This window comes from Poromitra crassiceps, assembly GCF_964638095.1.
Source record: "Poromitra crassiceps genome assembly, chromosome: 29".
In the NCBI taxonomy this organism is placed as follows: domain Eukaryota; kingdom Metazoa; phylum Chordata; class Actinopteri; order Beryciformes; family Melamphaidae; genus Poromitra; species Poromitra crassiceps.
Genome location: NC_139641.1, coordinates 2,700,286 through 2,717,666, shown reverse-complemented (window position 1 = coordinate 2,717,666; position 17,381 = coordinate 2,700,286). Strand labels below are relative to the sequence as shown.

The following is a 17,381-nucleotide window of genomic DNA, read 5'->3' as shown; positions in this document are numbered from 1 at the left end:
AGAGAGAGCGAGCGAGAGAGAGAGAGAGAGAGAGCGAGCGAGAGAGAGAGAGAGACAGCGAGCGAGCGAGAGAGAGAGAGAGAGAGAGAGAGAGAGAGAGAGAGCGAGAGGGAGAGGGAAAGAGAGAGAGAGAGAGAGAGCGAGCGAGAGGGAGAGGGAGAGAGAGAGAGAGAGAGAGAGGGACAGAACATTAGATGGACTTATTGTTTTGGATGAAAAAGGTGATGGAGGTGACTCAGTGTTGTGACTTGTGACTTGTGACTGGCCCAAGACCTGCTTCTCTGTAGGTATAGAAGTAACATTGAAACTATAATCAAAGTAGCCATTCTTCTACATTGTTGGCCTCTTGTAAATGAATCATTTACCCATCAATTTGTTGGGAACCCCTTCGAAACCACTCAAAGACCCCTGTGGTCACCAGACCCCCGGATCATCTCCCGGATCACCCCCCCCCCCCCCAATGAAATTAGGAAATACCTCATATTTATCATTATACAACGTGGACACCTGCAAATTAATTATACTTCCTGGACGGACCCTATGCACTTTGTTGTACATTGTTCTCTCAGTTGTCAACTTCTGTGAAGCTGACACGACAATGCAGTGAATAAATACATAAATCCAGCTTTTTGCCTTTTGATGGGTATTTGTTCTTCTTCAGTTACTCAGGTATCATGATGTATCCTAGATGAATTGATGAATGTATCGAGGATCGCACAATTGCTGTATCGTGTGCAGTGTTGGGCAAGTTACTTTCAAAATGTAATATACTACATATTACTAGTTACTTTCATTTGAATGTAATACGTTACTTTACAATATTACTTACTGTGTAGAGTAACTCGTTACTTATTACACTACTTTTGCATTACTTTTACCAAAACAACAGCAGCAGCAGGATGACATTGCTGCCCCGGAACCATCCCAAACAATTATTTCAACCGCCTTGAAGTCAGTGTAAACAATCCAAAATTCTAAATGTTATTCTTTTCCGTTGTTATTGTCATCTATAGTGGTTATTTGCATAAAAACACACAGTTTGATTAGGAAATGATTGTATCTTTTTTAGATATGTGCTTTGATTTAATCAAATGTAACTAAATGTGTAACTTGAGTTACTTGACAAAGTAACTGGTATAATATTACTGAAATCCTATAAGTAATAAGTTATATTACTGAGTTACTGCTAAAAGTAATATATTACATGTAATATGTTACCTTTGTAATGAGTTACCCCCAACACTGATCGTGTGATACCATCGTTATTGTGGGCAATGCATCGTGAGTTACTTTGTGATTCCCCAACAACTAACCTAAACACTGCTGACATGAACTACTATAGTTATAACTTTTATTAACTATAGTAATATTACCTTCAGTAGGTCCTTGCAGGAGTCGAGTCCTATGTCAGTCAGGATCTCTTTGACTCTCTTCCTCGAGGTTCTGATCCTCTCCAGCTTCTGGACCGGAGCCTGGTACATATCTACAGGGTTAAAGGTCGAGAATTAGAGTTCAAACTGGTCCCTTCTCTACAAGTTCAGAGGCCAAAGGTAAACATTTCTACAAGGACATACAGTAGGTAAGAGATCAACATGGCATATTTACAGGCACGGTGCAAAATTAACTTTTTTGTCCAACGGCCAAATCGCTAGTGAATTACAATTTTACCAGCCACTCAATAGATTACAATTGTTTTTGTTTTGTTTTTGGCTTTTTGCTGATGAGTGAAGCAAATCTACCAGCCACTTGCATATTTTACCAGCATTTGTCTGGTTGTGATTTTGTGCTCCGTTTACAGGGACAAACCTCAACAGGGTCAGAGGTCATCACCTTGTGCATGTTACTCCAAGTACTGAATCCCAGATAGAACACTGTCCGTAGGGCGAATTATTTCATCCACACAGTCTCTGGTCTGTGATTGAAATAGTAGCGTCAAAATAGTATAATGATGATGTGTTGTATAATACTAACTCTTTTGACAGAGGCTAATTGAGAGTCATCAGCCACTTTCACACATAGATCGTGCAATATTGCCGTTCAGAAGGCCCGCAAGGAGGCGTTCCCACTAGGGATGTTCATTTTGAAAATTTTCCAAAATCGATAATCGGTGAAAATTAACGATCAATTATCGATCATCGATTTTATTAATACTTAGAAAATTTTCAATATTTTCAATTTTTTTTTTTTTTTTTTTACAAAATGAATGCCTATGGCAGAAAATACGAAAGACAACGTGTTCTCCTCAATGAACTCTTTATTTCAATGTGTCTCGTCTCCAACTCTGCTGTCCCCGGCGCATGCCGGTGTGAATTTCCCATGTTTAAAACAGTTTTGTTGGCACAAAGGCCCGTGCCCAGCCAGAAAACTAGAGACTATATGAAGCTCCACCTCACGTTAGTCGGCTGTGCAATGGAGTGGGGCGAGGAGTAACGAATTCCACCCAAACCTAGTCCAAAAAAAAAAAAAAAAAATTTTTTTTTTTTTTTTTAAATAATTAAAAAATCGATCCAAATGCCACAGGATCGATTCCAATCCTTAACGATCGATTATCGATTTTCGATAATTGATGAACATCCCTAGTTTCCACCCAGCTCCTCCTAGTAGCATAAATTCATATTTTCATAGGTTAGTGTAGCCTAGGCTACTGTATGATGAACTAATTAATTCAACAACCAAACATGGTCGATGTTGTACGCCAGCAGCTCTCAACCTGCAGCTGGTCGTTAAGAACATCAAAGGATAAAATACGAGTCTGATTGAGAGCTCACCTTAATATGCCCACAATGCAGAAAGTGTTGTCCACATGCAGCACGGTAACAAGGCTTTCAATATTCATCTGATCCACTTTATGGATCACAGAGGCACCATCATGCATTAGGTACAAGGCTCATTCTTATCTTTTGGTTCCAGTTTTTTGTAAAGCAAATTATTCCCATGAAGTAGCCTAATTAGCGTCCGTTCTGAAAGCGCCCGCATGTCAAACAGCTGCGGTCTGCATAACGTTACTCTTCGTCGGGGGAGTAGGCTATAAATGCACATGAATACTATAACGTTAGTAGTTTTTGTAAGGGAACGCACAACAGGCTAGACAGATTGCAGTTCTGGAGCTGGTTTCCCCAATTGGGATTGTTTTGAGGAGAGACGAACAGAGGGAATATCCTCAGACCCACTCACCACAGAAGAGACGTCCTCTGAAGCTTATTATTATTATATACATACATTTCGCCTACTAATGTCAACATCGTTTGAGCATGAATAGCCTAACCTACGTACTCATAGTGTAGGCACGGAGCATTCCTCCTGGCGCCCCTGTTGCAGTCATGATTGTATAGGCTACTTTTTTTCACTTATGCCTTTCTTGCTGTGTGAGGTGGTTTCCCCTGTAGTTTTTTTTTAATGAATGAGCTGACCATTCAGGTGGAGGCGGAGTGGAGGCTGATCTGGCGCTGTGACTACCTCCACTGGCGGAACGAAAGGCGTAACACAATTATCCACGACTCCACTTTCATCACTTTGCCATCGGAGACGCGGATTTATTACATATTCCGTAACATTTTACCACTTTCAAGGCCAGTGTGAAAGCGGCTATTGATAGAGGAGGGTCAGATCCACACAGAGGTGGACTTTATAGTTTGTGTTCTTTCAGAAGCACAAACTGCTGATAACTCAATCAGGTTCATTATGTCTTCTTAGTTCAAATGATAGTTTGTGTTTCTTTTAATCAGACAGATGTGTAGTAGATGTGTTTTTACCTTGACAGTTTCGACTGACAACTGCAGTCTTCCTCAGAAGCGTCAAATGACAGCTGTGACGTGTCAACAGGTGTTTTGAGCAGGTGTGGCCGGCCTGACAGATCTGTCATTTGACGCTTCTGAGGAAGACTGCAGTTGTCAGTCGAAACTGTCAGGGTAAAAACACATCTACTACACATTTGTCTGATTAAAAGAAACAAAAACTATCAAACTCTGCTGATGACACCAAGTCGATCCACTCAGTCAAGTCACAACACAGATCAACAGAAACTACAGTAGGACTACACAGGTCACAACACTGATCAACAGAACCTACAGTAGAACTACACAGCTCACAACACTATCAACAGAACCTACAGTAGAACTACACAGGTCACAACACTATCAACAGAAACCTACAGTAGGACTACACAGGTCACAACACTATCAACAGAACCTACAGTAGAACTACACAGGTCACAACACTATCAACAGAAACCTACAGTAGAACTACACAGGTCACAACACTATCAACTAGGGCTGTGGCGATTCACTTATCTCCCGATTCGATACTATCACGATTCTTGGGTGCCGATTCGATTTATATTGCGATTCTTAACACATTGAGTGCCACAGCGCTTCAGTAAAATTGTCTGCAGCCTGTGCCAGATTCACTTCCATTCAGTTGAAAACAGCTATAGAATTTTTTCTATTATGGCTATATTGACGGGGCTGGACTTTAATTAAACATTGAACACTCCTGCTTCTTCCAAAGAAGAAATTTTGTTTCTAGACAGTTCCATTATGAAATGACACCCTCTGAAAAAAGTGCACTTTCAAGGGTTTTCTGTCGTTTTTTTTTACTTTCCAAGATATAGTCACTTTTATGAATACCTTTTGCACTCTAATTTCGAGCACATTCACTGACTCTGGCTGGTGTTTTCTGATGTGGTGGCGTAGTGTGGTTTCTGTGCAGCCTGCACCCCCCCCCCCCCCCTCCCCCCCCCCCCCCCTCCCTCTCCACCTCTGAGCTGCGGGCTCCTCCCACACGCACAGAGTTTGTTTTCTCGACTCCGTTTTTGCCCCGGACGGATCCCAGCGCCCATCAAGGAAATGATGCGCGCTGGCAAACGCGACTGAACGAAAAGGCTTGGCCGTTCGGCTTCGGATGCTGGCTTTCTGGCAGGAAATCGTGTGGAGATAGATAGAAGCATATGAGCTCAGTTGTGAGCGCGGATGCAGCCGAGCCCACTCTCCACTGCAGACAGAGCAATATATACGGCTCTGGCTGAAGCATGCATCGGTTTCCTCTTTGATCACGGCTTTCTCCGCTTTCTCCTGCACAAAGTAAAGGATCTGAGGTGGGTGGCGCAGCTTCCGTGACGATGTTTAAGGTGGCGCCGTGTGATCCCTTGAAGGGATTCATGCTCACTGGCTAGGTATGACCTTAAACAGCAGAATTATGGAATAATATGAATTATGATTTTAGGACGTCCACAGACGTCCTTGGCACTCCTCGTTACTTTTTTTTAGGACGTGCACAGACGTCCTTGGCACTCAATGTGTTAAGTATTGCGATTCTACGATTATTGCGATTCGATATTACGATTTATTGCGATTTTTGTTTATTTTTTTCTTTTATTTTTTCAGTTTGTTTGCTTTTTTACACTAGATTAGAACATGGGAAAAGTTGAATCATACACTAGAGACTGTATATTATATATCATGAGTAGGGCTGGGCGATATAGTTAAAAACAGGGGCGGACTGGGATCATAATTCAGGCCGGGCATTAGATACCAAGCAGGCCAGGCCGATATGGGCCAACGCGCGTGAAATTTGGGCCGTTTGAAGCCAGATTTGGGCCGTTTGAAGTCCAATTTTACAATGAGATGCACCCACTTTAACCCTGAAGTGTAATTATTACTTCAGACTAACTAATAAAGTAATAAAACCACTAGTAAACCAGTAGGCGGCGCCTGGCCTGCTGTTCAGTGAGTGGCCTGACTGCAAGCACAAAAAAAAAAAAAAAAAAAAAAAAAATTTTTTTTTTTTTTTTTTGCGATTATCGATTCTGGAATAAAAGATCGATCCAAAAAATCGTGACATTAAAAATCGCGATACTTAGGTGAATCGATTTTTTCCCCCACCCCTACTATCAACAGAACCTACAGTAGAACTACACAGGTCACAACACAGATCAACAGAACCTACAGTAGGACTACACAGGTCACAACACTATCAACAGAACCTACAGTAGAACTACACAGGTCACAACACTATCAACAGAAACCTACAGTAGGACTACACAGGTCACAACACTATCAACATAACCTACAGTAGGACTACACAGGTCACAACACTATCAACAGAACCTACAGTAGGACTACACAGGTCACAACACAGATCAACAGAACCTACAGTAGAACTACACAGGTCACAACACAGATCAACAGAACCTACAGTAGGACTACACAGGTCACAACACTATCAACAGAACCTACAGTAGACCTACACAGGTCACAACACTATCAACAAAACCTACAGTAGGACTACACAGGTCACAACACTATCAACATAAACCTACAGTAGGACTACACAGGTCACAACATTATCAACAGAACCTACAGTAGAACTACACAGGTCACAACACTATCAACAGAACCTACAGTAGGACTACACAGGTCACAACACTATCAACAGAACCTACAGTAGAACTACACATGTCACAACACAGATCAACAGAACCTACAGTAGGACTACACAGGTCACAACACAGATCAACAGAAACCTACAGTAGGACTACACAGGTCACAACACAGATCAACAGAACCTACAGTAGAACTACACAGGTCACAACACTATCAACAGAAACCTACAGTAGAACTACACAGGTCACAACACTATCAACAGAAACCTACAGTAGGACTACACAGGTCACAACACTATCAACAGAACCTACAGTAGGACTACACAGGTCACAACACAGATCAACAGAAACCTACAGTAGGACTACACAGGTCACAACACAGATCAACAGAAACCTACAGTAGGACTACACAGGTCACAACACTATCAACAGAACCTACAGTAGAACTACACAGGTCACAACACTATCAACAGAACCTACAGTAGAACTACACAGGTCACAACACTATCAACAGAATCTACAGTAGGACTACACAGGTCACAACACAGATCAACAGAACCTACAGTAGGACTACACAGGTCACAACACAGATCAACAGAAACCTACAGTAGGACTACACAGGTCACAACACTATCAACAGAAACCTACAGTAGAACTACACAGGTCACAACACTATCAACAGAAACCTACAGTAGAACTACACAGGTCACAACACTATCAACAGAACCTACAGTAGGACTACACAGGTCACAACACTATCAACAGAAACCTACAGTAGGAATACACAGGTCACTCACAACACTATCAACAGAATCTACAGTAGTACTACACAGGTCACAACACTATCAACAGAATCTACAGTAGGACTACACAGGTCACAACACTATCAACAGAATCTACAGTAGAACTACACAGGTCACAACACTATCAACAGAAACCTACAGTAGAACTACACAGGTCACAACACTATCAACAGAATCTACAGTAGGACTACACAGCTCACAACACTATCAACAGAACCTACAGTAGAACTACACAGGTCACAACACTATCAACAGAAACCTACAGTAGGACTACACAGGTCACAACACTATCAACAGAAACCTACAGTAGGAATACACAGGTCACTCACAACACTATCAACAGAATCTACAGTAGTACTACACAGGTCACAACACTATCAACAGAATCTACAGTAGGACTACACAGGTCACAACACTATCAACAGAACCTACAGTAGGACTACACAGGTCACAACACAGATCAACAGAACCTACAGTAGAACTACACAGGTCACAACACTATCAACAGAATCTACAGTAGGACTACACAGGTCACAACACTATCAACAGAATCTACAGTAGGACTACACAGCTCACAACACTATCAACAGAACCTACAGTAGAACTACACAGGTCACAACACTATCAACAGAACCTACAGTAGAACTACACAGGTCACAACACTATCAACATAATCTACAGTAGGACTACACAGGTCACAACACTATCAACTAGGGCTGTGGCGATTCACTTATCTCCCGATTCGATACTATCACGATTCTTGGGTGCCGATTCGATTTATATTGCGATTCTTAACACATTGAGTGCCACAGCGCTTCAGTAAAATTGTCTGCAGCCTGTGCCAGATTCACTTCCATTCAGTTGAAAACAGCTATAGAATTTTTTCTATTATGGCTATATTGACGGGGCTGGACTTTAATTAAACATTGAACACTCCTGCTTCTTCCAAAGAAGAAATTTTGTTTCTAGACAGTTCCATTATGAAATGACACCCTCTGAAAAAAGTGCACTTTCAAGGGTTTTCTGTCGTTTTTTTTTACTTTCCAAGATATAGTCACTTTTATGAATACCTTTTGCACTCTAATTTCGAGCACATTCACTGACTCTGGCTGGTGTTTTCTGATGTGGTGGCGTAGTGTGGTTTCTGTGCAGCCTGCACCCCCCCCCCCCCCCTCCCCCCCCCCCTCTCCACCTCTGAGCTGCGGGCTCCTCCCACACGCACAGAGTTTGTTTTCTCGACTCCGTTTTTGCCCCGGACGGATCCCAGCGCCCATCAAGGAAATGATGCGCGCTGGCAAACGCGACTGAACGAAAAGGCTTGGCCGTTCGGCTTCGGATGCTGGCTTTCTGGCAGGAAATCGTGTGGAGATAGATAGAAGCATATGAGCTCAGTTGTGAGCGCGGATGCAGCCGAGCCCACTCTCCACTGCAGACAGAGCAATATATACGGCTCTGGCTGAAGCATGCATCGGTTTCCTCTTTGATCACGGCTTTCTCCGCTTTCTCCTGCACAAAGTAAAGGATCTGAGGTGGGTGGCGCAGCTTCCGTGACGATGTTTAAGGTGGCGCCGTGTGATCCCTTGAAGGGATTCATGCTCACTGGCTAGGTATGACCTTAAACAGCAGAATTATGGAATAATATGAATTATGATTTTAGGACGTCCACAGACGTCCTTGGCACTCCTCGTTACTTTTTTTTAGGACGTGCACAGACGTCCTTGGCACTCAATGTGTTAAGTATTGCGATTCTACGATTATTGCGATTCGATATTACGATTTATTGCGATTTTTGTTTATTTTTTTCTTTTATTTTTTCAGTTTGTTTGCTTTTTTACACTAGATTAGAACATGGGAAAAGTTGAATCATACACTAGAGACTGTATATTATATATCATGAGTAGGGCTGGGCGATATAGTTAAAAACAGGGGCGGACTGGGATCATAATTCAGGCCGGGCATTAGATACCAAGCAGGCCAGGCCGATATGGGCCAACGCGCGTGAAATTTGGGCCGTTTGAAGCCAGATTTGGGCCGTTTGAAGTCCAATTTTACAATGAGATGCACCCACTTTAACCCTGAAGTGTAATTATTACTTCAGACTAACTAATAAAGTAATAAAACCACTAGTAAACCAGTAGGCGGCGCCTGGCCTGCTGTTCAGTGAGTGGCCTGACTGCAAGCACAAAAAAAAAAAAAAAAAAAAAAAAATTTTTTTTTTTTTTTTTTTGCGATTATCGATTCTGGAATAAAAGATCGATCCAAAAAATCGTGACATTAAAAATCGCGATACTTAGGTGAATCGATTTTTTCCCCCACCCCTACTATCAACAGAACCTACAGTAGAACTACACAGGTCACAACACAGATCAACAGAACCTACAGTAGGACTACACAGGTCACAACACTATCAACAGAACCTACAGTAGAACTACACAGGTCACAACACTATCAACAGAAACCTACAGTAGGACTACACAGGTCACAACACTATCAACATAACCTACAGTAGGACTACACAGGTCACAACACTATCAACAGAACCTACAGTAGGACTACACAGGTCACAACACAGATCAACAGAACCTACAGTAGAACTACACAGGTCACAACACAGATCAACAGAACCTACAGTAGGACTACACAGGTCACAACACTATCAACAGAACCTACAGTAGACCTACACAGGTCACAACACTATCAACAAAACCTACAGTAGGACTACACAGGTCACAACACTATCAACATAAACCTACAGTAGGACTACACAGGTCACAACATTATCAACAGAACCTACAGTAGAACTACACAGGTCACAACACTATCAACAGAACCTACAGTAGGACTACACAGGTCACAACACTATCAACAGAACCTACAGTAGAACTACACATGTCACAACACAGATCAACAGAACCTACAGTAGGACTACACAGGTCACAACACAGATCAACAGAAACCTACAGTAGGACTACACAGGTCACAACACAGATCAACAGAACCTACAGTAGAACTACACAGGTCACAACACTATCAACAGAAACCTACAGTAGAACTACACAGGTCACAACACTATCAACAGAAACCTACAGTAGGACTACACAGGTCACAACACTATCAACAGAACCTACAGTAGGACTACACAGGTCACAACACAGATCAACAGAAACCTACAGTAGGACTACACAGGTCACAACACAGATCAACAGAAACCTACAGTAGGACTACACAGGTCACAACACTATCAACAGAACCTACAGTAGAACTACACAGGTCACAACACTATCAACAGAACCTACAGTAGAACTACACAGGTCACAACACTATCAACAGAATCTACAGTAGGACTACACAGGTCACAACACAGATCAACAGAACCTACAGTAGGACTACACAGGTCACAACACAGATCAACAGAAACCTACAGTAGGACTACACAGGTCACAACACTATCAACAGAAACCTACAGTAGAACTACACAGGTCACAACACTATCAACAGAAACCTACAGTAGAACTACACAGGTCACAACACTATCAACAGAACCTACAGTAGGACTACACAGGTCACAACACTATCAACAGAAACCTACAGTAGGAATACACAGGTCACTCACAACACTATCAACAGAATCTACAGTAGTACTACACAGGTCACAACACTATCAACAGAATCTACAGTAGGACTACACAGGTCACAACACTATCAACAGAATCTACAGTAGAACTACACAGGTCACAACACTATCAACAGAAACCTACAGTAGAACTACACAGGTCACAACACTATCAACAGAATCTACAGTAGGACTACACAGCTCACAACACTATCAACAGAACCTACAGTAGAACTACACAGGTCACAACACTATCAACAGAAACCTACAGTAGGACTACACAGGTCACAACACTATCAACAGAAACCTACAGTAGGAATACACAGGTCACTCACAACACTATCAACAGAATCTACAGTAGTACTACACAGGTCACAACACTATCAACAGAATCTACAGTAGGACTACACAGGTCACAACACTATCAACAGAACCTACAGTAGGACTACACAGGTCACAACACAGATCAACAGAACCTACAGTAGAACTACACAGGTCACAACACTATCAACAGAATCTACAGTAGGACTACACAGGTCACAACACTATCAACAGAATCTACAGTAGGACTACACAGCTCACAACACTATCAACAGAACCTACAGTAGAACTACACAGGTCACAACACTATCAACAGAACCTACAGTAGAACTACACAGGTCACAACACTATCAACATAATCTACAGTAGGACTACACAGGTCACAACACTATCAACAGAACCTACAGTAGAACTACACAGGTCACAACACTATCAACAGAACCTACAGTAGAACTACACAGGTCACAACACTATCAACAGAATCTACAGTAGGACTACACAGGTCACAACACAGATCAACAGAACCTACAGTAGAACTACACAGGTCACAACACAGATCAACAGAAACCTACAGTAGGACTACACAGGTCACAACACTATCAACAGAACCTACAGTAGGACTACACAGGTCACAACACAGATCAACATAACCTACAGTAGAACTACACAGGTCACAACACTATCAACAGAACCTACAGTAGGACTACACAGGTCACAACACTATCAACAGAAACCTACAGTAGGACTACACAGGTCACAACACTATCAACAGAACCTACAGTAGGACTACACAGGTCACAACACTATCAACAGAAACCTACAGTAGGACTACACAGGTCACAACACTATCAACAGAACCTACAGTAGGACTACACAGGTCACAACACAGATCATCAGAACCTACAGTAGAACTACACAGGTCACAACACTATCAACAGAAACCTACAGTAGAACTACACAGGTCACAACACTATCAACAGAAACCTACAGTAGGAATACACAGGTCACAACACTATCAACAGAATCTACAGTAGGACTACACAGGTCACAACACTATCAACAGAATCTACAGTAGGACTACACAGGTCACAACACAGATCAACAGAACCTACAGTAGAACTACACAGGTCACAACACTATCAACAGAATCTACAGTAGGACTACACAGGTCACAACACAGATCAACAGAAACCTACAGTAGGACTACACAGGTCACAACACTGATCAACAGAAACCTACAGTAGGACTACACAGGTCACAACACAGATCAACAGAAACCTACAGTAGGACTACACAGGTCACAACACTATCAACAGAACCTACAGTAGAACTACACAGGTCACAACACTATCAACAGAACCTACAGTAGGACTACACAGCTCACAACACTATCAACAGAACCTACAGTAGGACTACACAGGTCACAACACAGATCAACAGAACCTACAGTAGAACTACACAGGTCACAACACAGATCATCAGAACCTACAGTAGAACTACACAGGTCACAACACTATCAACAGAACCTACAGTAGAACTACACAGGTCACAACACTATCAACAGAACCTACAGTAGGACTACACAGCTCACAACACTATCAACAGAACCTACAGTAGGACTACACAGGTCACAACACAGATCAACAGAACCTACAGTAGGACTACACAGCTCACAACACTATCAACAGAAACCTACAGTAGGACTACACAGGTCACAACACAGATCAACAGAAACCTACAGTAGGACTACACAGGTCACAACACTGATCAACAGAAACCTACAGTAGGACTACACAGGTCACAACAGACATTCACACACTCACATTATGTCCCTGACAGTAAATACCAGTTGTGTGTGTATGTTGTTTGCTGCAGTCATTGACTGGATAGCATTGTTTTTATTTAACGCTACTAAAATGACTGGTTACACCCCGTTCAATCCCTGCCGAGTGAATTAACGTCACTGCCTGCCTGAAAGTTGTAACTTTAGTTACATCTAACGTTACCATGAACGTTAACCCGTTAACCGCTGAAGGTGAAAGTCTGGGCTATGACCATAGACTGTAAAAATATGGCTATGACGCGGCTAGGCTACACTAGCTAACCGGGCGCGTCGCCAGAGATTTAACACTAGAATACTGTAACGGTTAGTTAACTAATGATATTAGATATAACGCTAACGCTATGAGTTGGTGAACCAAGGAGGGGGGACACATTAGCTAACAACTAGTGCAGTGTTATTAGTTGCTTAGCATAAGTTTAGCTAGGTGCTCGCTAAGTTACTATTGTGTGTGTGTGTGTGTGTGTGTGTGTGTGCGTGTGCGTGCGTGTACGCGTGTGTGTGTGCGTGTGCATGCGTGTGTATACCTGATTGTGTGTTTGTGTGGAGAGCGGCGTTCTGTCTGCGTGCTCGTGCGTCCCTCTTTCACCAATCCGGTGCGAGCAGAACGAGTCCCGCGTCACCGAGGCGCGCGCATGAAACCTGTTCCAGTCTGATCTAAAGAGGAGGGCAGTTAACGAGGACCTACTGACCTACACAAACTCAACAAACACACACACTTTGGCTGTTGATTTGGTTTGTTCACAGCAGCATCCACACACACAACTCGCTCTCTTTCAATCCAACATGGCGGACAGGAAGTGGGGAAGTGACGTCAGAATGCTGAACATAATGCATGGTTAGGACTGGCCAATCAGAGGCCAGTTGCCGTGGATACAGAGGAAGAGTGACATGGCTGATGAGAGGGTGATGGAATCATCCCAGGTTGGATGAGGGAGGCATGGAGGCAGCTCACCTGTTGAATGAACACAAGTACATTTACTCAAATGCTGTACTTAAGTAGCCTACACATTTGAGGTACTTGTAGCCTACTTCACTTTATGCTACTTATAGCTTATCTTCTAATGTTATTATTGTTGGTGTTATTTTATTATTATTATTATTATTAGGGGGGGGGGGCTGGAAACCCTATTGTATTTGCTATGTTTGTTTCTTTCTTTATTCTTATTTTCCTTCCGTAAAACCGTGTATATCTCAGATACCCTCAGGCCCACAGTAACCAAATTTTGCACATAGGCTAGAAAACTCCACTACTACAAAACAAAAAATTACACCAATCTACCAAAGTTTGGCGATATAACCAACACATTTCCTGTTTTTCTAACCATCCATGATACCACCGGGCCGATCCCTGAAATTTGGCCCAATTGACAGATATGACAGATATTCAAAAGGCTTGAACCTCTGGTATTGCCGCTTGTGGCTATATTTATTATTAACTTTTATTACATAGTCCATAAAAAACACACAATTAAAAACACGATAAAAATATAAAAGGCACTATAACCCTCACTAGTCTAGCACTACTCCACCTGGGTTTTTCCACCAATATCCGCATGCAGTCATTACAGAGAGCCAAAGTGACCGCTTACATCGCGCTTCAGCTACGAACCAGCTGCACAAAAATATGAATGGTGGTAGTATGAATAGGGCAAAGTCGGTACCGCTGTCGCCTCACAGCTAGAAGGTCCTGAGTTCGATTCTCGCCTGGGACGCTGTGGGCGCTGTGGTTGTGACACCCCCATATCTTCAGATAGCCCAGGTGGGCTATCTCGTTGAAAGGGCCTTTCTGTGTGGAGTTTGCATGTTCTCCCCGTGCTCCCCAGAGGGTTCCTCCGTACATAACCCCCCACTAAAAACATGCAGAAGATCGTCATCCGACCAGTGACGACAACATCTGAAGTTGGTCCCCCGGCGCTGGAAAGAAAAAACGACCACTGCTCCTGGCCTGCCCCCTGGAGGAAAGGACAAGCCTGGATGGGTCAAATGCAGAGGACAAATTTCACCGGCCACCGTCAGCATGAGTGTGTGTTTGTGGCCGCATGCATGTGTTGAAGTGTTCGTGTGACAATAAAAGACGGGCTTGTCCGTCTGATTTTTTTTTATTTTTTTTTATCGTGTGATGAGCAGACCGATTATTTTCACAGAATCTGATAATTCGAGTTGATACATGTAATGTATCGAACCTTTCAAACCTTTGGAGTTTTGATACTTCTTTCTAATTAATGAACTGCTTGTATGTAGTAGGTAGGCTCTATGTAATGTAAGCCAAACACAATGTTACTCAAATGTAAATGTGATGTCTGGACTCGAGTCAATTCAATCGCTTCTCAATCACCTTGGTCCTAGCACACAACCCTGTGTTGTGTCACATGGATATTTGTGTAAAAGTCATACAATTTCAATTCAGAAAAATTACTTTGAAGGGCCCTAATGTTTAAGGGACTCCAGGCAATTCTCCCGGGGGGCCCCTGTGGCTGAAAATGGAGGCCAGCTCTATTGCTAGCTCCCCTCTGCCAGCCATGTTCTTTTCTAAGCTAGAGAGGCCTGGGGCTTTACAAATGTTAAGCTTTGTATTGGAAAAACTCGGTCAGAATTCTAAACCAAGTCATGTGTAACCATGCCACCTTAGGAATTCCACCCAAAGAGTTCACTTGAGTTTTACCCTTTAGAAAGACGAGCAGAGGCAGAATGTTCCAAGTATAAAAAGTGAAATTTTGTTTGATACACGGGTTCAGAGTAGAAGGGCTAGAATGCTAAAAAGCTTGGTCTTATAAAACAATAAAAACAGTAAAGTTTGGGAATATCGGAGCGCACCACACACAATACGATCAAAACTGTTCAATCCATGATTTTTTTATCTTCATGTGTGCATTCTCTCACAGATAAAAAATCTGTTAAGACACAGGACGCCGAACGTAAGTAGAACTGAAGCTTGAAGCAGGCACAAGCTGAAACGTACGCCTAACCGTTCACACAAGAAGCCTTCTCTTTTCCTCTCAGCGCCGACTCGCCCCCGTTCACACAGGACGCCAAAGCAGCGCTCAACCTAAGCTCTACCTACGCTCTACCTACGCTGAACCCACAAGTTCCATTTAGGCGTCCTTGTTAACAGGCGAAGCCGTTCACACCACCCGTGCGCGTGCCACGCCGAAGCCACGCTCACGCCTTGCTCAAGCGATCGTTCAGACCTATGGTCTGAACGAGCACACACACACACACACACACACACACACACACACACACACACACACATATATATATATATATATATATATATATATATATATATATATATATATATATATATATATATGGTATATATATTTCAATCATGAGAGACTAGAAGGAAAGTACAATAAACTTTAATGATAAAACAACACTTAGATTTGGCGAATGACTCCATGGAATGATGACGCTCCTCTGAGACAAGAGGAGGACGTCAGTGATTTATAGGATAGAGAACCCCCATAGGGAGTTCTACTGGAGTCATGACATTGGTGGTGTTCAGGGGAGGAGGAGGGGCGAAGCAGCAGCTACGCAGGAACAGCAGCTATATGGGTGAACAAACAGGGTGAGTTACAACTTGCAAGAGTCTTAAATAGAACTTCATTTAGGTGATTGGCAACAGCCGAAGAGAGGGAAAGCGTGGGAGACATTGATTGGACAGGGATAAAGAGGGCGTGCATATTTATGAATGGCTGATGTAACCTGAGGGCGTTGCTGCAGGGGAGAGAGAGATGAATGGAAAGGAACCATGGATTAGTGAATGGGATGGATAAACAATCATTGACTAGTGAAGTAGTCTTCATTATTGAAAACAGTCTAAGACATTATATATATATATATATCTGTGAGGGCTTTTGACTTACAGGCAGCATTTCTACATGTTAACCTCAAGCTTTGGAACTTTGACCATGTTAGCCCTAGATATCTGACATCATAACAGTATCCCTGGAGATGATGTGCCATGGCTGCAGTTATGGAAATCGCCGGCTCCATGGCCTCCCAAAATCATGACTGACTGACAGACAGAGACCGCCCACCCACCTCGGCGCCATCGTGCAACTGTGCGCTCATACTACATCAGTTGCTGTTGTTGAGTGACATCACTGATGACATCACAACTGCCTGAGTGACATCACAGTTGGGCAATCAGTTGCTCGAGTGACATCACTGATGACATCACACTTGATCGAGTGACATCACTGATGACATCACAATTGCTCAAGTGACATCACTGATGACATCACAATCGTGACGCACACTGCCACCACACACACTGCCACCCACTTTGCCAATTTTAATTAAGAAGATAATTAGTTGTGTCTTTCTAATATGATACACTGGTTTGAATACCGGTATGCAGTAAACCGTTTCATTTGCAGATAGGCCAGTGCATGCAATATCTAATCATCAATTTAT

The 17,381-nt window shown here is 42.7% G+C and overlaps 1 protein-coding gene across 1 annotated transcript in view; it reads right to left on the bottom strand.

The window, feature by feature from the left end:
* The window catches only part of LOC310800269 (activity-dependent neuroprotective protein 2a-like), a gene marked incomplete at its 3' end in the record, with an annotated part of 65,989 nt that extends 52,403 nt beyond the window's left edge, over positions 1-13,586 (bottom strand). The window contains exons 1-2 of the mRNA XM_083662844.1: positions 13,484-13,586; positions 1,374-1,483 (exon numbers count right to left, since the gene is read on the bottom strand). Of these exons, the coding sequence (XP_083518970.1) occupies positions 1,374-1,481 (108 nt within the window). The 5' untranslated portion in view covers positions 1,482-1,483; positions 13,484-13,586. The remainder of the gene's footprint in view (positions 1-1,373; positions 1,484-13,483) is intronic.
* Positions 13,587-17,381: the final 3,795 nt, after the last annotated feature.